The following is a 24,790-nucleotide window of genomic DNA, read 5'->3' on the forward strand; positions in this document are numbered from 1 at the left end:
AAATGAACTAGAATTTTTAAAAAAAACACAAGACTAACAAAGGCTACAGGTTCCTGATTTTTGGACAGTCGAAAAAATGAAGCAGGGTTGACTTTTTTTGAAAAAAACTTCGAAGCTAGACTTTGTAAACAATTTTTCATAATATAGGGAGGAAGAGAAAAAACCAGATGGAAATGTCTTTCATTTCAATCCAATTCATGCAATCTACTAATGCTATTTTCTAATTGGTCTAGGTATATGTAGGCACTCTAATTCCCTTGAAATCTCTGGTTTGTGACTTTTCGTCTTGTCACCATAGTGTTCCAATGTTGACGAATCATTATTTATGTATGATGAAGAGGAATGGTAACTGTATCCTGTTCTGTTGTCTATTCTAGTCAATAAACATACCAGCTGTCTAGAAAAAAACAAAGAATATATTATTGTGTATAATATAAAATTGAGAATGGAAATGGGGAATGTGTCAATGAGACAACAACCCGACCAAATAAAAAAACAACAGCAGAAGGTCACCAACAGGTCTTCAATGTAGCGAGAAATTCCCGCACCCGGAGGCGTCCTTCAGCTGGCCCCTAAACAAATATATACTATATGTCTATATAATTGAGCACCCACATTATGTACCATATCTCCTACAAATTCTAACCTCCCCTATTTTAATTTTAATATTTTAAAAGCAACGATTCCAACTTCAACATGAATTTACAACCATATGTTAAGATTCGTCGTTATTACTTTCTTTCTGCTTATTAATATTTAAGGATCAGTAAAGAAATGCATGTTTTGCACGTAAAAAGTGGGATACCTAATCAAACAGAAAAACATTATGCAAGACCTTAATCTGTTCCTTCGTAACAAATACTTCATGCACTCATTAAATTATAAATGTATATGTTGCATATAGATGTATTATTCTCATGCATTGCTTGTATGTTGTTTAACAAATCATCATTTAACTGTTTAGTGATTTCTCCATGATTAATACCTATGTCCTGGTGGTATTACATCGTGTGTAAGCATAGAACCCCTGGTGCTCATCAGATTTCTTGAATTTGAAAAATCCTCCCGTATTGAAGTATACTGCCTTTCGTCTTTATTTTCAACAATAAATATATTTCCGTCCAGTGAAAGGGAGTATGTGCTAGCATTAGTCTGCTTCAAATTCTGAAAGAAAACAGACGATTTAATATTAATCATCTAAGTCTGACGCATATTAAAGGTATATTCCTTCTTTTTATCTCTAAATGAACGATATAATGCTTATTCTTTTTTAAAGTTGTCCACCTTTTCAGTTTGAGTAAAAGTTTAATATCTTATCTATACATATAAATAAAGGCAACAGTAGTATACCGCTGTTCAAAACTCATAAATCCATGGACAAAAAACAAAATCGGGGTAACAAACTAAAACCGAGGGAAACGCATTAAATATAAGAGGAGAACAACGACACAACACCGAAACGCAACACACACAGAAACGGACCAAGCATCAGACAAAATACCACGAGAATAACAAATATAACATCAAAACCAAATACATGAATTTGGGATAGACAAGTACCGTGCCACGTCTTATCTTAATATCTCAAAAATAAGAAAAAACAAACGACACAACATTAAAATGCAACACACACAGAAATGAACAATAATATAACAATGGCCATCTTCCTGACTTGGTACAGGACATTTTTAAAGGGGAAAAAAATGGTGGGTTGAACCTGGTTTTGTGGCATGCCAAACCTCGCACTTTAATGGCAAAGTTAAATATAACATTGAAATGACAACATAATATTACAGGACTACAATACAAATAAATAGGAGAACATATTAGACAAAGAACAACATGATTAATAGATAACAAAAAGCATCAGGTTTAAAATTCAATACGCCAAAAACGCGCCTCGTCCACACAAGACTCACCAGTGACGCCCAGATATAAAAGATCGAAAGTGAAAAAGTACAAAGTTGTACAGCACTGAAGATCAAAAGTTGAACAGGTTGTGCCAAATACGGCATTGTTTTTATGCCCGGGATCAGAAAATTTTTATCAAATGAATATGAAACAGATATACATAATGAAACTGAAGTGTTAACTAATTACAGAAAACTTAACCCAAATAAATAAAGCTAAGTCCAGCACAGAATAGACACACCCGAATCAGTTCAGGCATCAACGCAATTAAAAAAAATAATTAAAAAATGACGTCACATACGATGGCGAAAAGGCACAAACGTTATGTCACATTTGAATTTATGAAATTTAGAAACAGTATGACGTCACATATGAAAAACTTTAATTAAAAGTATTATAGAATTAGGATTGATTTAAGATTATATGATAGTATTTCATAAGAAGTAGAATCTTATCATGTGAAAAGGGCTACTGGTCTCTATTCTTCTTTGAGTTCATGGAATTCTCTCAGTATTTGTTTGCTGTCATGATTTGTCTCTTCTTAATCGTGTTATAAGTACATCTTTTAAGACATGTGGTCTTATTCTTATAACACTGTGTGTTGTTGTATTTAACTTTGTTTAATATATTCATTTTGTGTGGTTTTTAATGCTCGTGAAATGGCAAACCGGCATTTCCAGATACCGGGTGAATAATTTTGTTCGTGAACTCTAAACGTGTCTTTGTTCAGAAGTTATCGGAAGGTAGATATATATATATAGCCCAGGTTGTCGTGTGGTCTAGCGGGACGGCTACAGTGCAGGCGATTTGGTGTCACGATATCTCAGTAGCATGGGTTCGAATCCCGGCGAGGGAAGAACAAAAAAATTACGGAAGCAAATTTACAGATCTAACATTGTTGGGTTGATGTTTAGACGAGTTGTAAATACATAATGTACACAGCCATGTATCACCATCACTGCTGGTGATCCGATGGATAAATCTGTTGTAGAGTTGTCACTGACTCAGACGTACTTATAAATATAATTATTTTCTGTGACTATATTTTACATTTATTTGTAGGATCCTTTACTATAGATAATTTAGCTGATCTGTTAAAATAACACCTCCATGCCTTATATATCATGTACTGTAGTACGACGCTAGATTAAAACTGACGTAGAAAGGTAACACATGGCCACCGAAAGCTTCATTTTTATGAAGCCCAGGTGGTCGTGTGGTCTAGCGGGACGGCTGCAGTGCAGGCGATTTGGTGTCACGATATCACAGTAGCATGGGTTCGAATCCCGGCGAGGGAAGAACCAAAAATTTGCGAAAGCAAATTTACAGATCTAACATTTTTGGGTTGATGTTTAGACGAGTTGTATATATATATATATATAAACGAGTCTAAATTGAAAACTACGTTCAAACCTATGATTGCGTTGTATAAAAACCGCAATTTTTATACGTGTGCATATAAAACAAATTTCGTTGTAGAAGGGTCTAAAAACAGCACAAACAACATTTTCCAAAAGACCAAAAGATTAAAAAAGTATATTTAAACAAAACGCATTTGACTAACAGGTTGAACAACTGATGTTCTTTAACCCTGCTGACTGCCAAGGGCGATTGCCAAATAAAATTGATCACAAGATGTAACAAAATGGATCTTAATATAAATTTAATACTAAACAGAATATTTTTTTAACTTGTGGCCACGATGTTATGCCACAAACATACGGTGTCAATATTTTTTCAGTACACCAGATACGGATATATATATATATATATATGAAGAATTGGAGCAATATATTCCTGCTGCCAAAATGTAAATATTTAACGCCTATCTTAATATATCGCATATTCAAGCACGGTGATTTACCCTTTTATTTGATTTTTTTCTTTTATGGCGAACTATGCAGATTCTATTGAATTTTCGGGCAGAAAACATAGGCCAATCTTTTTTTAAACATGGTTCTTTTTATAGGTGCTTAAAAAAGGCTGGAAAATTATTATAGTATCGTATCGTCATCATTCGTTCCTCAAAAGATGATTATATCAATAATATAATTCCTTAAACGATCATTGGTGGATCCACAAATTTTCAAACGCTCGCCTCTTGACTCCCTGAGAGGGGGCCACTCCAGTCATGTTATAATGATTCCTTGAATAATCATACTATTTTTTCCACAAAAGTTGGCCCGCCCCCTGCTCCCCTTTAATCTGTATCAGTTTACCAGAACAAATAATGTATTTGTCATACAGATTTCACCTTTCTTTAAAAAGAAGGATTTGTTTTAAAAATTCTCTTCTTGAATAAACTGAGTTAATACATACCTTTTGCTTTCCTTCGTCGACTGCTAACTGGATCAAGGTATCTGCCAGATAATGTGTGTACCCAGCATTGACAGAGTCATTCTCCTCTATAACAATATTCTGTGTACTGTGTATTGTAAGGACAAATTCACGCTGGACATGACTTCCATGTTTCCCTAATAAATTCAAACATACTATAAGAGTGTAGTTATGTTGGTCCTCTGTATCATTATTTTTTTTATAAATATAACTTTAGAAATTTTTGTTGGTATTCATCTACTTTGGTGTGTGTTTTGTTGTGTTGTTGTGTATCTCAGTTTCAGGTGTATCAACTGAATCATGATGTAGGGTAAATCAATCTTTGAATATAAACTCTAAATCGGTTGAAATTTTAGTGCTGTATTATAAAAATATCATGACTATATAACAAAGTAACAAGTTTAAAATTGTACAGCATCTATCTTCAAGCTCACTACCCGGTTCTCCTCTTTAACTATAAACTTAACTGGCCTCTCACATCACTGCAAATTATCTCTCTCCTTTTCTGAAACTCTTTCTCGCTTTTATATATCTCTTATTTACCAAATTAACCCAGTTACAAATACGAAATTACATTTTCCCGGTTCAGGCACATAAATGCTGACCAAAAAATAATTACTAAGCCAACTGGCCACATTGGCACCGGGTAACCGGTATTCATTTCATAAAGTTACTAAGGCACCATATTCACATAATTAGTGATTTCTGGTCAAACAAACAAATCCTAATATTATTCTTGAATAATGTTTGTGATAATATCTAACTGTAATAAAAGACGATTGATGAAAATTGGTAACACTGATAGAATTACATTAAAACACTTGGCCCACATAAAAAAAAAAGAGGATGCAATTCAAACATTTATGGTCGTTTTGATATTTTTGTTGTATCAGAATGAATTTCACCTTAATAGTTTTACGTCCCTAGAAAACAAAACATATTAATTCAGCATAATACCTCCATCTAAATGTTTAAAAGCTAGACATCCAATAGTGTATTCTCCCCTCTCCAGATGTTCAATTTCACATCCGACATAACTTTCGATATCTCTCTTACTATGCATAACAGTTCTCAGCTTTTTACCGTCCAATATTTCCATCACCACTATTAACATGTCAATTAAGTCCTCGTGGCTGCTATTACCTCTAATACATACATTTCTAAAGATTAGGATACAATAACCAATAATTGCTTTCTTATAAAACAAAGCAAACAAGTTTTATCTTGGACAATAATTGTGGGTTTTTTTATTCAGGAATCTAAGAAGTTAAATGATACGTATTTGAAGTTTTCATTTAATATATACAGAATAATCATGGCATAATCCGTATCGCATGCTGTATTACCACGAGAAACTAATATCAGTCCCGAGGGCCGAAGGTCCTGATTGCTAATATTGGTCAAGGTGTGATACAGCATTCTATTCAGATTTTATCTTAAAAGTTATGAAAAATAAATGTCTAATGTCTAATTTCTAAATGTCAATAAAGAAAAAAAGATAATAAAGAGTTTGGAATATACAGGTATAGTGGTGGATACATTAAATGGCAGTTTATTGTCACTAGAATGAGTCATTTTCCAATTTTGTCGGCTGCAAGTCTCACCACAAAGTTATCCAAAGGTGATAATTATCTAATCACAATAGTATGGCTTGTTATTATAGGTTAATTTAAAATCAAAATCGACGTATGTACAAATCTTGCCTTTTATTCCTTTGATGTAGTCCTATACAAAGATCGGTTTTCTTCTGTACATAAACCGTCACAAACTTCCATGGTCCATCAGCAGTTGATGGAAACGATCCTTTGATTCTTGTTTCATGCCAGTCTCTTGTTTTGCAAATGTCTACATCATCAAAATGCCTGATTGATAATTAAAAACAATATTTGATTTAAATACCTGATATTGGTATTGGTTTTGTTCTCCTGAGAAAAAAAAAGAATAAACCTATACATCTCAATGTATAGGAGGAGAAAGATACCAAAAGTGCATTCAAACTCATAAGCCGAAAACACACTGACAAATCTTTGGCAAAAGAAAAGCTAGATATTCAACAACAGTACACAAAACCCACCATAGTAATTTAAGACTGAGCCACGAAAACCTCTGCAAAAACTAATTCACAAGGATGTTTATTCAAATAAACAACCTAAAAAAATACAGAGAGGGGCAACCAAATAAAGAAATACAATACTAAATAAAACTTTTAAAAAAACATAACAAAATGACAAACGACAACATAATCGTACTGTACAAAAAGACTTAAGATTGAGCATCATGAATTCAGGTGCTTCAGATAGATCAGCTATATTCCTGTTACATTTGAATGGTTCCCATGATAGAGGCATACATCTTTAAAGAAAGGCATTATTTTTATTATCAACCAGTTAATTTCTCAGGCAATAAATGTTCAAGTAAATACAATTTTAAGTTTAGCATATTGGATATCTCGACTACTCTTCAGTCGTAACTGCCATGTTTTAAATTACATTTGGGTTATATCATTTGGATCAAATAACCAATACTTGTATTTTTAAATCCATGGAATTGCTCTAGTTGACAGAGAAAAGTTTTATTTCATTGTCAAAGTCTTTTTCAATCTTTGCCCTTAAACCTTTATATTTTATGAGTGAAACTAGGACAGTGTCCAAATTCTAAACAGCAAAGAGTACTGGTAAAAAAAAATCACGACAATACTGAACTCGGAGGAATATTCAAAACGAAAAGTCCCTAATCAAATGGCAAAATCAAAAGCTCAAACACATCAAACGAATGGATAACAACTGTCATATTCCTGACTTGGTACAGGCATTTTCCCATGTAGAAATGGTGGATTGAACCTGGTTTTATAGCTAGCTAAACCTCTTACTTGTATGACAGTAGCATCAAATTTCATTATAATGACAACGATGTGTGAAAAAAACAAACAGGCACAATAGGCAAAAATGTCAAAAATACAGCACTCAACACTGCTATAATCCCAATCACAGAAAACATAAAACATGTAACAAAGAAGCACAAATTGGCATATATATACCAACCACATTAGCATAGAATTAAAGACAAGAAGACACAAATTCACCATAGTACAATACCACAATGATAGGATGTGTAAGTATAGAGCCACGTCATATATGTAACAAAAAAACATAAAAAGGCATATAGACAAAGCACATACATGTAGCAAAAATGAAGGACAAGCAATAAACAAGTGTTCGAAGTAACACCAACAGGCATATAGACAAGGAACATAAGAATTGCTTTTTATGAACTCTTCGAATTGCTTAGTTGCAATTCTTTAAAGAGTGTGGAAATTATTATAAAAATATATTGTATAATCTGACAACAACTGTTTTGAAATTTCAATTTCGAAGTCTATCATATATGAAATTGTATTTATATAGCATTGCCCTGATTTGAAATGGAATGCTGACGAAACAAGCAACAGAGAGTATGCAATCTGTGAATCCCACTGATATTATTTTTTTTACTAATTGTAGATTTGCTATGCATGCATAGCAATAGGCACTAGCTCTGTGAACGATCTCGTTCTCACTCTTTGTTCGTAGAGTGGTCATGCGAATCCCCAGATTTTGTTTTTAATGGATATGCAATGTTTGAGATTTAAGCATCTAAGGTACTTTTGAGTTTGATAGAACATATTGCTAGCGGCTTATTTAAATGTGGCATATAAAGGTTATCTTGCGGAGGGAAACTTATCAATGTACTACTGGGTATCATATACTCTCTAAAATGCGATATTCTATTTACTAAGCAAATTATCAAATTATAAATGAAAGTAATGTTCTAACTCCATCAGACAATGTTCACTTTCAATGCTTTTTGCTACTCAGTCTATGTCAATTTTTGTTAATATAGCATCTAATTAATATTTAAGAGGTTTTTTTTTATATATCACTGAATTTCGTGTTCAGATTTTAGCATTCCTGATGGAATAAATCATGTATAGCGCTTCAGACGCAAGAAATTCATTAATTTTTTTCATTTACTTAACAACAAACTGAAGTTACAGTACTGTACTATAAACATTCTTCAAGTCAGAAATATGTTTTACTTTAAGTAGCATGTTTTCTATAATATTTTGGAATAACGGCAAAATGGGAGAAGTTGAGATTTCCAAAAATAATTAAATAAACATGAACAGAATCTGTGATAACAGTTTCATATGGCACTTTTAGTTTTCATTGGTGGTTCGTGTTGCTCAGTCTTTAGTTTTTTATGTTGTTTGTCTGTTTGTCTTTTTCTTTTTTAGCTATGGCAATGTGAGTTTGTTTTCGACTTTGAATGTCCATTTGGTATATTTCGCCTCTCTTTTTATGATAATTGCATGATACCCACACTTTTTTTATTTGGTTGCTATGTCACAGGTTGCCACATTGACATAAAGTAAACTAAATATCTCCTCATAACAATAACATATTTAAGATCTCAACATGTGTATTTTGTCGCTCACAAACACAAATGGCAACCTTTAAAAAGCAAGTTGCTGTTAACATAAATTGAAGGTGTTCATTTTATAAATTTTCCACATTGGATAAGTCTTAAAATTGGCCGAGAGACTAGCAATGACTTAACATATAACATTTGAGTCCTTTGTGAGCGTTTGAGAGCAAAGTGACAGTTTAAGATCACATTTTGTTTACTAGTGAGAGGATAATGAATTCCATAAATTAGCATATATATGTATGTCATAAAGATAAAGACCTTTGCTTACTTTCTGAAATCTCTGAACTCCATCCAGAATATTCCATGTTTGTTGCCATCAGGATCAAGTTTCTTTTTTACCTCTGGTTTAATTTTTTTCCATTTAGAAGAGCTATCGCTCCAATCACCTTTCCAGGATTCACTGCCCCAGGGATTTCTAATTTTTAACAATCTAAAAAAAGCCACACCTCAATTGCATACTGATCATAATATCTATGAAAAATAGTGAATATAAAAACACAAAAAAAGCTATGTTGTGCAAACAATTTAGCAGAGAAAGGAAAGATGATTTTAGCAGTTTTATTTGTATTCTTTTGCTAAATACATACAACGTATAGCCAAAACAAATTTGAAAATGATGTACATTATGCGCTTTTACAAAAATGTACTAAAATAGGGAAAACATCTTGGAATGATAAATTTTAAGTATTGTTGTTCCTATTGAATATAATTCTAACTCATATTTATCGTATTTTTACACTTTGGGAGTTTATTTCGGGGAGGAGGGTCTTTAATCATTTATTTTCAAGAAATTACACTCAATTCGTGTCTTTTCGACATAGGTTTATGAGGTTTCATTATGCTACTGTTCTGTAAATTCATACCAAAACTGTGCAAGGTCAGGAATATGACAGTTGTTATCCATTCGTTTAATATATTTGAGCATTTGATTTTGCCATGTTATTAGGGACATTTCGTTGTGATTTTAAGTTCCATACCAGCTAAAGGAATTATCGCAACCTCCGTTCTGAACTTGCACGCTCAAATGGTGACTAATATGATATTTCTTACCACAAAATATTCGTCCCCGACTCAAGCCTCAATGAATACTTACTTTTCGCCCGTGTCCATATCAAAAACATCTAGAAGAGAGTAGGCATGTCCAGTTATGAGTCCTAGGGATTTACAATATTCCGGAGTAAGGCCGTCTTTAGCTTCACATGATGTGCACATCAAATACCTAAAAAGAATATCGAAAATTAATGTTGGTGTTTATTTGACAGAAATGCATTACATCCACGGTGTTACAGTCAAAACCTTGAGCTACTGCTCACTTATGATATTCCCTCTTTAAGAAATCGGTAACTCACTATATCAAACAAACAGGCAAACATATTAGACTCAATAGTTTCTAATATCCGGTACGGTTGCAGACAGACAGAGAAAGGATTTCTGTTTATTTATGAGTTATTTTTATGATATTGAAGAATAAACATACATATTACAAGATGTAATATTTTCTACAACCGTTCAAGATTTAAGGGGGCTCGGGGGTAGAATTCATTTTTTTGTTAAATATAGAATTACGGTATTTTTTTATAATTTAACTTTATCATATACTTAATAGAAAAATAAAATAAGAAAATTGGGTCACCGTTCATTGAAGCTCACAATCTGCCTCGAAAGAAGCATGCATTTTTGTTATGGTACTTTTTTTCCTGTTGAGCTAAAAGGAGTATATCAAAATAAAACAAAAACTAAATTACAGAAATCGCTAAAATTTTACAATTGTTTATTTCAAGTATAGCTTATTTAAAAAAAAGTATATGTCACTGATGAGTTAAAAAAGAAATTTTAATTTAAAAAATGGCATTTTAGCACCAAAGTGAGATAATTTCGAGCTTTTTCATTGATATAAACATTTTCAAAGTCTTCTGGGAACAAAACGAATAGATTTGTTTTGTTGTTTTTTTTGTACCATATCATACAGTAACAACTAATACTGTAATAAATGAAATTTGTAATCACAAAAATTGTACCCTCGGGCCTTCTTAATGAGAAATAAATAAGAAAGCACATCAAAATTGTGAATTTGGTGAACCTGGCCTCGAATTTGTTTTCTACTTTTTCCATGTCTGATGATCGTCCGTCACCGTACCGGATGTTAGCTACTATTGAGTCCAAACATTTTTCCCGGGGTATTTTGAATGCGAGCGTCACTGGTGAGTCTTTGGTAGAAGAAAAGCGCGTCTGGCGTAAATACAAAATTTAATCCTGGTACCTTTGATGTGTTTATTTCTTAGACACAGTGAAATTTAGTTGATGAGCCAGGAATATGAAAACACTTTGCACATTAGAGTATGTTTACATGCAGCCTGAAAATTTTTACAGGAAGTTCGTTATAAAGAAAATGAAACGACAGTTTCATTCATGGCAATTACTAGTTAGTTTTCGAAAGAAACTTACAGTTCACATGCTATAATTATATCCCTTTCTTCAACTGGATAAAATACGGCTATTACTCATTGTGAAGTAGAAAATGTTGTACATTTGCCTTCATTTCGAAGTTTATACAGCAGGGTAACACGAGAAAAATCAACTGCTGAAATTATGTTTAACTAATAAATACAAAACAATAAACTGTTTTGGCGAACTATGCGTCTTGCAAGCAATTACTGCTATCAGTGTGAAAGTGTAATGTGGAAGTATTGTACAATTCCATGAAATTCTGTTAACATTATTTATGTTTAGAAATATTCAATCACATACTGCATCTTTAAATACTACCACTTGTCATTCTAGATGCTATGAAGTATTGAGAAATGTCTATTAGTTCATGTTTTTACAACCCTCAAAATTTAAAAAAGGGGTAGTTATACCAATGGGGTATTCAAACTGATAAGTCAAAATCATAACATGGCAAAAACAAAGATCGACGAAAAGATAAACAACAGTACACAAATCACAACAAAGAAATCTGAAGACCATCGAAAAACAGGAACCCCAGTCATAACCGAGATGATATCAGTAGATCATTTCCTTGGAAGATACATTGTAGTTGCTGCTCGCAATAAATCTATGTATCCAAGAGTTCCAAGTGGTGAAGTTGAAATCAATCATTCGTAAATGTTACGAACGCTATCTCGAGTAGGTTAATCGTCAAAGAATACACGTTTAACATATGATGTTCCGATTGTCGTTACAACATCCAGAATCATTTCCCGATTATGACCTACAGAATTAGACTTACCGGGTTTGTACTAACATTAGCAACACGACGGGTTGCTCATGTGGAGTCGGATCTGCAAGTCTTTCCCGGGCATCTGAGATTACTCAGTATTGTGTGATTGGGGTTGCTAAATTTTAAGTTTTTTATGCTGTATTGTGTGTTCTGTTGATTAACTGATTTTTTGTTTTTTTTTTCAGCCAAGGCGATGTCAGTAAATTTTGACTCATAAGTTTGTATATCTCTTTGCTATCTGTCGCCTCTCTATTAACCATCAATTGATTCAAAAGAGAGGTTATTCGTAAAATAAAAACCGAAGATGGAAAAAAAAACTTTTGTCATAATATACACACAGTATATTGCCTTGTGTTTATGGAAACATTGGATCAGAATATTTTAATGGTTTTATCAGATATTCACAGATATATTTAATAACGAAGATGTAAGATATATGATTTTGTAAATTTCGGATCGAGTCAGTTGGCCTACAACGTTTTTTAAACAAATTTGTTATTGAACATAGACAGTAAACTCATCGTAAAAACCAGTATCAAAATGTGAGTACATGTATTGATCTAAGCAAAAGTATTGGTTACAGCTATAAGTGAGCTATATCTAATAGTAAAAAAGGTTACTATCCTTTTATTTGGTGCTGCAATTCTTCATAATTTACTCAGATATGAAGAAGTTGTTAGGGTACTATTATTAAGCTGTCGTTTTGTCTTTTTATCTAATGACATAAGGTAAATGTACATATTCATGATATGAAATAAGGTCAATTTGAAAATCAGGCCTGCAGATTGAGTTTTTCTACTTGTTATAGTGACCCCTATTGGTTTATATCCATGTCCTTTTTTTCTGTTTTATGTTCGTCTAATAAGCATGACTTTTTGTATACATGTACATCTTTTTATATTTTGTAATGACCATTTTTTATTTTCTTACCTACAATCTCTTGCATGTGTCAACTTTGACCAGATCAAAATGTTATCAATGGTCTTTGATAGCTCTTTATTGTCTAAATAAACAATAAATGCATGCTAACTATAGTATTTGATAAAAGCAAAGAAATCGTGAAATGCATTTTTAGAATTATTCTTGTTCTTCGCCATTGAATGTGAAAATATATTTCAACAATACATTACAGAAAAATACAGCTTCACCGTCTTTACTTCGGGTTTTTTTTTTTCGTTTACAAAGAACTACTCGTTCAATTCGTCATCTTGTTCAACGGTTAGAAAGGTTTTAGATACATTTTAAATACATAAGTGAATAAAATTGAGATTTATAAAAATCACAAATCAGTTCTTCTTGTCGTTTATATTTACAGACATATGGATGGACTACAACAACGGGAGTGTAATCCTTAAACAGCAACTATGCGAAACAAAGTAAAAACAAACAAAACAGAACGACTGAAATTGAAATAACCTTAGGTTTATGGTTGACATCACGAATAGGTTAATTAAAAACAAAAGTGTCAGTGTCTCAACTAACAATTGATCTCGGTCTCGGATCTTTTATCATCATAATAGTAGTTTTATCTTTTATTTAAACGATTCGGACATTTTTACTGAGTTTGACCCGCGTGACGGGTGATAAATCCATTGCAAAGGATTCCCACCCAGTAAAAAGTAAAATCACAAAAATACTGAACATCGGGGAAAATTCTAAAAGGAAAGTACCTAATCAAATGGCAAAATCAAACGAATGGATAAGAATTGTCATATTCCTGACGTGGTACAGACATTTTCTTATGTCGACAATGGTGGATTGAACCTGGTTTTATAGATAGCTAATCCTCTCACTTGTAAGACAGTCGCATCAAATTCCATAATATTGCCAACGATGCATGAACAATAGGGGTCTAGTAGTCAACATTGTTTTATCCTCTTAATCACTATAACAACAAACAAATGTAACAAAGAAGCACACACATGCATACATCAAATTTAACAACCTCATTTTGCTTTTTTATTATACGATTTTATTCATCTATGTAAAATCCATCCTTAAAGGATTGAAAGATTTTAAGTATTGGGACCAAATCATCACCCTGACAGACGCATGGTTAGATTAACATTAACTCTGACGTAGAATCTCACGTTTGACGTGGCACAGGTATATATAGAGTATTTGTGTCGTTCAAAGTATGATGGGATGCATAAGTACAGCGTCACGTCAAATGGATATCACAAAAAACAGACTTAACAGTAAAAGTATATAAATAAAGACAAATTAAAGAATGTTATAACACGATATTAAGATGATAAACAACGTCAGTACACAGAAACTATACTTCAAGACCATCGTGTATTACTTGTAAAGTTGATACGGAATATTTATCAACAAGGTCTTGGTACCTTTCAATGATTTTTTTAGAAAAAGGAAGAGACGTTCTATAATATACCCATGGTTTATCAACTTTCTGCTCCTCATGGTCGTTCCTATTATTTAATCGGATATCTTTGTTACCTTGGTATGTTTTTTTACTGATTTACAAGATTTGAACATTGGTAGATTATTGTTGCCTAAACTTTTCGCTACTCTATTTCAAAATAACAATGTTTTTTAAAGACTGTTATAAACTAATCGTATATAAATAAAAGAATTGAAAAAAAAAACTCAGAAAAAATGAAGGGTCCGTGTGCTTGTTTTCGAGATATGAGCGATTAAAAATTGACGGAAAGCATTCTCTCTAGACTTTTCATCATTTAACACTGGCACCTGTTTTCATTTACAAATTATGAAAAAATAACAAGGATTTTATAGCATATTTAAATATGACTTTATGAACTATTTTTAAAATAGTTATGAAAAGAAAAACAGGGGTTAGCAGGGACATTTTTCTAAAAGCACAAGATGGACAAGACAGAGGATTCCGAATATTTGACTTAAATTCAAGAACAAGAGTAGAGAACATCCTTAATGATATAAATATTGGTTTTTTTTCTCTTGAAAACGTTTCGAATACTAGTATATCGAAATATAACAAAGTAGAATAAATTATAAGTATCCGAACTTTATGTTTTTTTACCATTCAAAGACAGATGTTCACATGGTTCACCAGTAAGTAATGCCAAGGACTCGACCGTCTTTCCAGATCCTAGTGCTTGATAACACCCATGTATTTTTGCTGCGGCTTTCTCGATCAACGGAACCCATAATTGACCTCTTCTTGCCTATAATTCATATCAAAGGGTATAATAAGCATTTCAAAAGAAAAATGTCATCTCAATTCTCCTTGGTAAGTCGGATTTTAATTCTTTCCTGTACTGCAACAACCTGAAATCCTAAACCTAAATGATTTATCTAGCTCTCTTCTCAAATATAGCTGCTTTTAGATTTAAACAAATGGACAGAAAAGTGCATGGTAAATAAATATCATTGATTTTTATTATTTCCCTTCTTGAAAATGATTTTCATAAATCTTAAATGTATATATTAATTCATATTGATAAAGTGATGTGATACTTAAATATTATATATTTTCTTTTTATGTTTTACTATAAAACAAGTATACGTGGGCGTTCTTGTGAAAGAACCTTTTCATATTTTATCAAAATCTCCAGGAATATACTGCTATAAATGATCGTTTTCCCATACTCTGATTCGTCAAATTTCCGTATGCAATGACCTTAACTACGAGACCTCTCGTTAAAACATCGGCCACCGCACAACCCGTACGAAAATAAAACGTAATGAGAATGATAATGTCAACAAACGTACACTTAAAGGTAAACAGAAATAATCCATTCTTAGAGAACAAATAGTTATACACCAAATCATTATTGAAAAGTTTGATTATCAAATAAGGATGCATTCGAAACATAAAAAAACGATTCACATTTCTCTATCAAGTCACTAACATTTATATTGCACCATCAAGTCACTAATGATCCCGTGTTAAATGTGTAGGAATGTCAACTTCCGGTTAACAAAGGCAACAGATACGAAGTTAATAATCTTGCGATCAACAATTATTAAATGAAATATAATTTGTCGGTGATATTCTATAGCATCGTAATAAATGTAAGAAACGTGAATTTTTTTAATTTCCTGAACATAAGAATTAAAATAAAAGATGATATCAGAGGGACATAGATCGAAAACATAATGACAACGTCATGACTTAAAAAGATAGAGAAACAGAACAAAAATAGTACACAAGACAGAACATTAAAAACTAAAGACTTAGCAACACGAACCCACCAAAATTTAGGGAGTATCAGTTTTTTCCCGGAAGGGTTAGCAGATCTGGCTCCACTTGTGGTACCCGTCGTGTTAATCATGTTATTGCAAACCCAGTATATAGTCTAATTCTGTAGGTCGCATTCGTGAAAAGGGAACGGGATTGTAGTTACGACATAAGGAAATTAGCCGATACCATATATGAAAAGGATATTCCATAATGGTCAACAAACTCGTGATGGCGTAAGTGAAATGAACGAAGGGATGATTTCAACTTCATCATTAAGAACTCTTGGTTTAATAGCTTCTTTGTGAGCAGCAACCCTCTATCAATGAAATCATGATAGGAAATACAATCTCGGGAATATCGTATACATTGGAAGATATATACTCCTTGAGCAGGCACTGCTGGACTTTTCCTTCATAGATACGGAAAGTCAACAATTAGGAAGCTGAAATCATCTCTTTTGTCGTAAACCTCTCGTGTCATACAATTTTCAGGTAATAAACTAGATATATTTAAAGGCAATATTCCATTTGCATCTTTTGGCATTATACGACAACTCTTTTTTTGGTTGGAATCAATAGTTTAGATCAAAGTAACAACTAACAAGAAAGCAACAAGAAAATTGAATGAAAAGATCAGCAAAAGTTAACTTTTATAAACTTAGAACGGAAATCACAAAAGGAAAAAGAGCAAGACGATTCAAATCCTAATTCATTTCTAGTATTTAATGTCAACTTTCAATCGATAAGAAACAAACAAGGCTAACTAATAAATCTTATTGAAAGCACAAAGTCAGATATAATTTTTGGAACTTAAACCTGGCTAGATTCAATAAAAGACTCACATTAAAAAAAAACAGAAAAAATGTCAATTAACGAATGACATCAATGTGTAGAAGAGTCAAATATATCATTGATATGACCAATGGTTTTGATTGAATTTGATTATTCAAACGATAGAGTTTCAGTTTATTTCAAACATATTTATTTGCAATCATTATAAATGTAGCTCAGTCGAAAATAATAGAAAATGAGCTGTAGACTCGAGCTCCAATATACCATGTGAGTTATTAGATAAAGTACTAGTGGACATTAAAAGAAATACTCTTCATCCTGAACACAGCATGTATAAATTGGACCATTCTTGTACATTTCAGAACAATCTTGAATTCTATTATTCAGTTTTTTATACGACCTTTAAAATGCTTAAAGATGTAGTATTACTTTTCTGTTCTTGGTATTTATTCTTCAATTTAACAGATGAAGAAATGAACTTATTGGAGTAGATGATAGTTCTATTGAGTGTTTCCGAAATATTATGTTTCTGAAGAGTGAAATGGTTATGTTTGATATGGTAATGGTTTTTGCAATATATCGCGACAAATGTGAAGTCATAAAAGTTTAAATTCATTATACTTTACACTCCGCTGACTAGTATGGTTATATGGAACTGATTCTAGATAAAGTAGCTTCTATTAAGGACTGAATGCGATTCTTAACTGCCTGTTTGTGTCTTCAAAATCAGACCGAGTGTTCATGTGCAAAGAAGCATGTGATGAGTTCAATCTTGTAAAATCAAACATTTCATTTGACTTTTCCGTAAAACAAAGTAGAATCAAATGTAAGCTTGATTTTCGAAATGAATGATTGTTTTCAAAACTAAATACATTTAAATTGTACGGCGTATGGTTGTACTGTACAATGAAAAGAATAGAAACTATATATAATTGTTTCCTTTCGTCGGGGATATCTATTTCAGGTGGTAATTATACTCAGTGATATTGATTATCCACAAATAATAATGAATCTTTCGTTTTTCAAATCTTTGAAACTTTCAAAGTTTCAACATGATGAAATATTGTGTATGTTAATTTTTATCAGACTAATCAGTAAACTCGTTCATTTTATTATTTGACAATTCAAACCTTAGAATATTTAAGTCTTTCGTGCTGATTTACTGGGAAATGGTCATCTAGGACAACAGTTTTCCAGATGCCATCTTTACAGAGTCTTACAACATATGCTCCTTCAGGACAATAATCTTTGGTAACAACAATTCTCTCAACCAGCTTCTGTCTCTCAGCAACAACAGCCAGTGCACATATGAACCTATGAATAAATTTGACACATTCCTATATGAGCTATTTTCACAAGAAAATATATCACTTTAATACCAATAAACTAGAACTAATCACATATTTACAACAATTATAAGAGCTTAGGGGAGAGATATATAATGTTACTTTTTGGGGGGAGTTTTAATATTGATCTGTTGTAAATGATAAGACATTTTGATTCATTATTCATTGAATGCTTCTCAGAATATTGTTCGATAGAAATACAATGGGGCAAATAAAAGCATTGTTTTGTAATTTAATTTTCTAACCAGCAATTTCCAATTTCTCCCTGAACAATATCATTTGCTGTGGGTTTGTCATAGACTTTCCAATGTTTAGCATCTTTCCCATCATTATCTTTGACATCTTTTAACCTCAACCAGTTTATTTTGCTGCCAACAGTTCTTCGGTTTGCGAAAAGGGATTGGTCATTTGGTGGAAATTCCTTATCTGTGAAGTTTACCTTATTCTGTAACAGCGAACATGTGTTAGTGTTGTACATAGTGTTATGCAAAAGTGTCATTTTAAACAGATTCTGAATAATAAAGATATCAATGACAAAATTAGGAAATCATTTTTACCTATTCATTTAACAGCTTTAAATGAAGTCATTGAACATGCGTTCTTAAAGTTCATTATTACCCATTTTTACTGAAATGTTAAATATTTGGTCATATAAAATTTTGTTTTTAGGTGATGTCTAAACTATTTTCTCTTTACATGCAAATGCAATATGGAAAAGTTTTTTATTTCCTACTTACCCTCGTTGTTAACTTATTTTCATTTAAAACTACTACAAATTAAAGTACAGCTGTCAGTTTTCATTTTTGTATATTTATGTTGTCGAGGTCTGTTGGCCGTCATCGCACTTTTGCGCCTTTCCCAAGTAATGAGCCTCTAGCCTTCCTTAGTCTTGTTTGATGTTTAATTTTAGTTTCTTGTGTATAATTCGGAGTTTAGTATGACGTTCATTATCACTGAACTATTATGTATATTTGTTAAGGGGCCAGCTGAAGTACGCCTCCGGGTGCGTGTGTTTCTTGCTGCATTGAAGACCCATTGGTGGCCTAAAGCTGTTGTCCGCCCTATGGTTCGGTTGTTGTCTCTTTGACACATTCCCCATTTCCATTCTCAATTTGTTCCCCTATTTTTGACATTTTTACCTATTGTGTCTGTTTGTTTTGTTCACGCATCGTTGACAATATAATGGAATTTGATGCGACTGTCATACAAGTGAGAGGTTTAGCTAGCTATAAAACCAGGTTCAATTCACCATTTTCTACATAAGAAAATGCCTGTACCAAGTCAGGAATATGACAGTTGTTATCAATTCGTTTGATGTGTTTGAACTTTTGATTTTGCCATTTGATTTGGGACTTTCCTTTTTGAATTTTTCTCGGAGTTCAGTATTTTTGTGTTTTTACTTTTTATAATCTCCTTTCGTTCATTGAATGTTATGTGACTGTCATAAAAGTGATACGTTTAGCTACATATAACTCAGGTTTAATCCTATATTTTCTACAGAGGGAAATGCCTCTACAAGTAGGACAATTGATTTACAGTCATTTGATGTATGTTGAGCTTTTTATTTTGCCATTTGATAACGGACTTTCCTGTTTGAATTTTTCTCGAGGTTAGGAGAACCAAATTAAAAAAAAAGGCAAATGACAACTAGGGATCAATTTATGGTATTAGATAGTAGACATTTTTCAATACAATATGAAAAGCTATATGACCCCGAATCTAATATACTTTGATTTCTGTGACCTTTTGGTATCCAACAGATAGTCAGGTGAGGTTTCCTTTTATGACTTGTTGTTACTATGTATTACTTCTCCATTTATTTTAATGTATAAAAAAGACCAAAATTACGTATCTAGTGTATAATAAAACACAAACCTGTCGGCAGTTTGAGACAATGTTTGCCCATTCTGCCTCTACAAGTCTTGTTTTAATTGTTCTCAAATTCTTAGCTCGGACGGACTGCCTACGATCATGTCTTAAAGGCTTTGTTTGGGGTCTGTCAACAAAGTTTATTCCAGTAACTCTCGGTTTACCAACTCCACATTTTTCACACAGTTTGCTTGAAATGTTGCTTTGAGAAGAACACTTTTCACAAGTCCATCTATCCCGAACAGGCGATGGACTCTTCATTTCATGATCATTTGAGTGTTTGTCAACTGGTTCTATTTTCCCTTTATCTAAGTCTTTTGCAGGTTTTGTTAGAGCTCTATCCTTTCTTTTCTTTGAACAAGTGCTACACGTTGTTAAATCTTCAGAAGTAAGATTGTCACATACGTGACATTTCCACTGTTTTCCTTTTACAGCATTACAACATCGATCTTTCACATGGTGGCATTTTCCACAAACACCTTCATCTACACCATTAGAATGATTGCATTGGCAACATTTCCATCCTGATGCTAAACGGTTATCGGCTGAACGTGGTCTTCTATGTTTATCATCAACTGGCGTAACACCTAAAAGGTTATTCTTCATGGGTTCTTTTTTACCTTTATCCCTAGCCAGGCGATCAGCAGATTGTGAACGTTTCCCTTTCCCGGTACTTTCATTCCGAGACTTTTTACACCTTGAGCATTTTGATTCAGAAACAGGATTCGAATATAGGCAGGCATTGCTTTGGCATCTCCATTCAGGATTATGTAAATGTTTGTAACAAACCTCGCATCGCTGTTTGTAGGAAGGATTTTCTACTGTACACTCTGGACATACTATTGTTGACATTCTGAACGTTTGCTAGACTATTCTGTAAAATGTATATGAATATATAAAACCCTATAATCAGTACTGTATATAAGTAATTTCAGCCATTGTTTAGAAATTTAATACACTTCACGGCTGATCATTTTTGTAACTATTTTGAAATAATTTATTGTTTTTTCGTTGATGTTATGTCACATTTAAAAATGATAAAATACGATTGTTTTTAACTTTCTCTCTTTTCGGTATATATTTTCTGAATAATAATTTGAATTTGAAAAGGAAATTTTAAATACAAAACTTTTGGATAATTTATAAAATGAGAAAAACGCAATAGAACGTTCCACGTGACATCAATTATAATACCTCGAGAGGTTAGCGTAAATTAAGACGTTAATCTTATAATAGATAGCTCGTCAAAGTTTCCCAAATTTAAAGCATGTTTGTACATGTGTATTATAGTATAAAAAGAAATTTTATAAAGTGCGTATCAATTTCATAAAAGAAACGAAGGTTTTTGAATATAAATATTTACTCTATATTTAGTCAAAATATGAACAACATATTAGTAACACCAACAGTCAGGATTATACATAACTAAAGGGTTACGTTAGAACGTGAAATCTTCCTATCTCTCTATATTAATATGACAAGAGAAATATATTGCCTGCTGACCAAGAATTTAAAAATCCATTCGATAAGGAGTTTTATTTTGATATTCATTTTCCAATTGTCAACTTCCCATTTCTGATCAGCAACATACCCACTGCTCCATCGTATGGTGTTTACATATCTTAGTTTAATATACTTAAGACAAGTGCATGTTTACAAAATACCGACCTCATTCACATGGTCGAGCTCCGCACGCAAAAATATCCAGTGCAAAAGGTTTACTTAGCATCACTTATAATTATTTGACATTTCATCGACCAGTATAGTCGTCTGATCTGGAGTTTAAACATATTTATTTATACTGGATTGGGAAACAAGTTATTGCAACTGATATCAATCCCTTTCCACTTTGAGGGTACGAGTGCTGCCTTGTAGCGGCATTAACCTGCTCTTTTTCGAAATTTACAAGGATGTATTTTGCATGCAAGAGATATGGTTCTCTCTTAACACGGGTCAGCCATTTATCGTCCCCTTCTGACGGACTATCATCGTTTCCTCAAGACTGATTATGGCATTATTACTGAGTGTAATTTAATTGGCGGGATGCATAAATTGCTTGAGAAACTTAACCAGTCGATTCATTCTATCTAGCTTTTCTTTTTAATTCAAACAGATTATTTTTGTCCTATGATATATATATATATATATATCTACCTCACATATTTACTGGGTTTGAACACATCTAAACGACCGTAGCGAAATTTTCTTAACCAATTATAAGTGATGCATCCTTGATTGATTTAAAATACTGTAAGATTATGTACACTATAAAAGAATTAATCTCTTCATCGATTATTCAAACTATTTCCTTTTTAATTCAACATAGATAACATATATCTGTATAAGCTGTTATATTTACATTCACAACTATACCTTAGTCGAAAAATTAAGAATTTCGTTTTGATTGTATTCCATGAAACAATGTGATACGTAAATATGTATACTGTTCATACATTCATTGATAAATAATATAATAAAGTAAAAAAGATTTACCTTTAACTATGGTGACAGTTTCAAATCAACATTTAAATCGTTAAATAAAAGAAGTTCAAATATTTGGGTTGTATTCATTTTGAGGGTTGATATTAAAAATAGATATGTAAACATACCAATTTAAATCAATGCTATACATATTTCTGTGGATCAAACTTCGTTGAACCTCCTTTCATGATAACGAAAATGATCTTCCTTTCATATGTTTCACTTCTAAAAATCCATTATTTGAAGGTATATATAGGTAGAATATATAAGAGATTTATGAAATATTTCTACACGACAGGGTCTAAAGGTAAAATACTGGTGTTAAATTCTTACCTGTTAATTATCTATAAAAATTTCTTGTGTGTAAAATATACGTGTAACAAATCTTTAAATGGTATGTATATCTATGTTTTAACCTGCTCACACGTTAAAATGTGGTAGTTAACAAAACTATGACAGATATATATATATATATATATATATATATATATATATATATATATATATATATATATATATATATATATATGCTTATGGCCAAATTCACCTAATTGTGTTTAATATTAATATATCACCTGTTTTCTTTGAATGACTTTCACATAACAAAAACATTGGTATCGCATAATGATGAACACCAACTCCCTTAAAAATTTATAAATCAAGGGATAATGGGAAAATGATCCGTATGTATTTTTTTTTATAAATATCTTCGTATGTATTTTAGATACACTTCAATATCATTTAAATACACAAACAAGTGTACAAAAACAACCTGGCAGTACCACGCTGACAGTAACAGTGCGAAAGTGAGAAGAAGTGAAAATAAAGGAAAAACAGCTCAAATGGTAGAAATTAAAGCATAGATAAATTCATTAATCCCATAGAAATCAATGGAGGATAGAATATGACACGCTGTTTAAAAACATCTCTTCAAAAGTCTTCCTATTGTTCTATCGACAGATTCGATAAAGAGTTAAAACATGTTTGAATAAATGTATTTCCTCCATGAAAAAATATATCACAATAAAAGCTTATAAGACCAATTTAAATCTAATCTAATCGGCGCATTGCTGAATTTCCTAATTAGCATTTTATATCAATATTGTTATCTTAATTTTCAATAAAAAAAATCTTAAATTGTTTACATGTCTTCAGTTATGACTCGCTAATTGCTAGATCATCAAAGGTCTGATTTTTTTTTTACATTTACTCTTATACAATTCCAAAACAAAACAAATTGTTATATAAGTTAACATACCAATATTTGATCCACAGCTTCAAACTTCTGTGAAGTAAACTAATATTTCACCTTTCAAGCTATGTAATGATTTTGTTTAATTTACCTTTATTTGCTTTTTAAGAACTCGATACGAAAAGTATAAAAAGGTAAGATATATTATAGATTTATCTCATGTTTCTAAGTAAATTTAGGTTTTTGAAAAACATTAAATCTTTACCTGTTAAATAAATCTATATATATATGAGTAAACTTTAATTGACATACACGTGTTAAAGTAAAATATTTAATCTTTGATAACTTTTGTTTTACCCTGCTCACCTCATACGTAGTTTGCATTGATTGGATAAAGAAAATTGAGAGAACATGCCAAAGGGCATTCTAGATTCAGCAGTCAAATAGACAACTCAATGGCATAAAGAATGAAGAACTATATCAAGTCTTCACTTGTACATGACAAGTAAACAATCCCCTTAAATCTTACGGTGAAATGCTCATAATGCTGAAAGATTTTTCTGGAATCAAATGTAACCTTAGTTAACAATTGTTTTTAGTTTTTGGTCTATTTCAGTTAAAGAAATTTTGTGATCAACAGTTGATATGTATTGAAGACTTTTAACTCTGGAATGACAAAACAAAACAAATTCAGAATCAAACTGGCAGTGAGTGCGCAATATGCAAAACATTAATTAAATCTTACAGCTAAGGTACCATAACTTTAAAAAGTCCTATAAGTAAAAAAATAAAATCGAAAAGGATCTTTTTCTTGACAGTTCAAACAACAGTTTACAGATTTAACAGTGTTTTAGTAAATTTGAATTATGCAATCTCGAGTTGATGTGTAAATTTACACAAAACCTGATAGTCAATGATGTTTATTTTTCTTTTGAACGACATACCTTAACATTTTTTTAAATATAATTGCAGATTTCGTCTTCATATTCT

General features: G+C 32.0%; 1 protein-coding gene across 2 annotated transcripts; it reads right to left on the reverse strand.

Annotated features, from left to right (window-relative positions):
• Nucleotides 1–87: 87 nt before the first annotated feature.
• LOC139485431 (calpain-15-like) lies at nucleotides 88–23,948 on the reverse strand. Of its 2 annotated transcripts, none has more exons than XM_071269909.1 (13): nucleotides 23,867–23,948; nucleotides 20,134–21,001; nucleotides 18,504–18,703; nucleotides 18,043–18,226; nucleotides 14,958–15,102; nucleotides 12,866–12,938; nucleotides 9,809–9,934; nucleotides 8,984–9,145; nucleotides 5,952–6,110; nucleotides 5,206–5,393; nucleotides 4,231–4,385; nucleotides 986–1,164; nucleotides 88–397 (listed from the first exon to the last, which is right to left on the reverse strand). In XM_071269909.1, exons 2-13 carry the CDS (start codon nucleotides 20,977–20,979, stop codon nucleotides 214–216), a joined length of 2,601 nt encoding a protein of 866 aa, XP_071126010.1. In that variant the 5' UTR covers nucleotides 20,980–21,001; nucleotides 23,867–23,948; the 3' UTR covers nucleotides 88–213. The 2 variants fall into 2 exon arrangements, with proteins under 2 accessions (XP_071126010.1, XP_071126008.1); XM_071269907.1 differs by lacking the exon at nucleotides 23,867–23,948 and adding an exon at nucleotides 22,942–22,984.
• Nucleotides 23,949–24,790: the final 842 nt, after the last annotated feature.

This window comes from Mytilus edulis, chromosome 8 (assembly GCF_963676685.1).
Source record: "Mytilus edulis chromosome 8, xbMytEdul2.2, whole genome shotgun sequence".
Classification (NCBI taxonomy): Eukaryota; Metazoa; Mollusca; class Bivalvia; order Mytilida; family Mytilidae; genus Mytilus; species Mytilus edulis.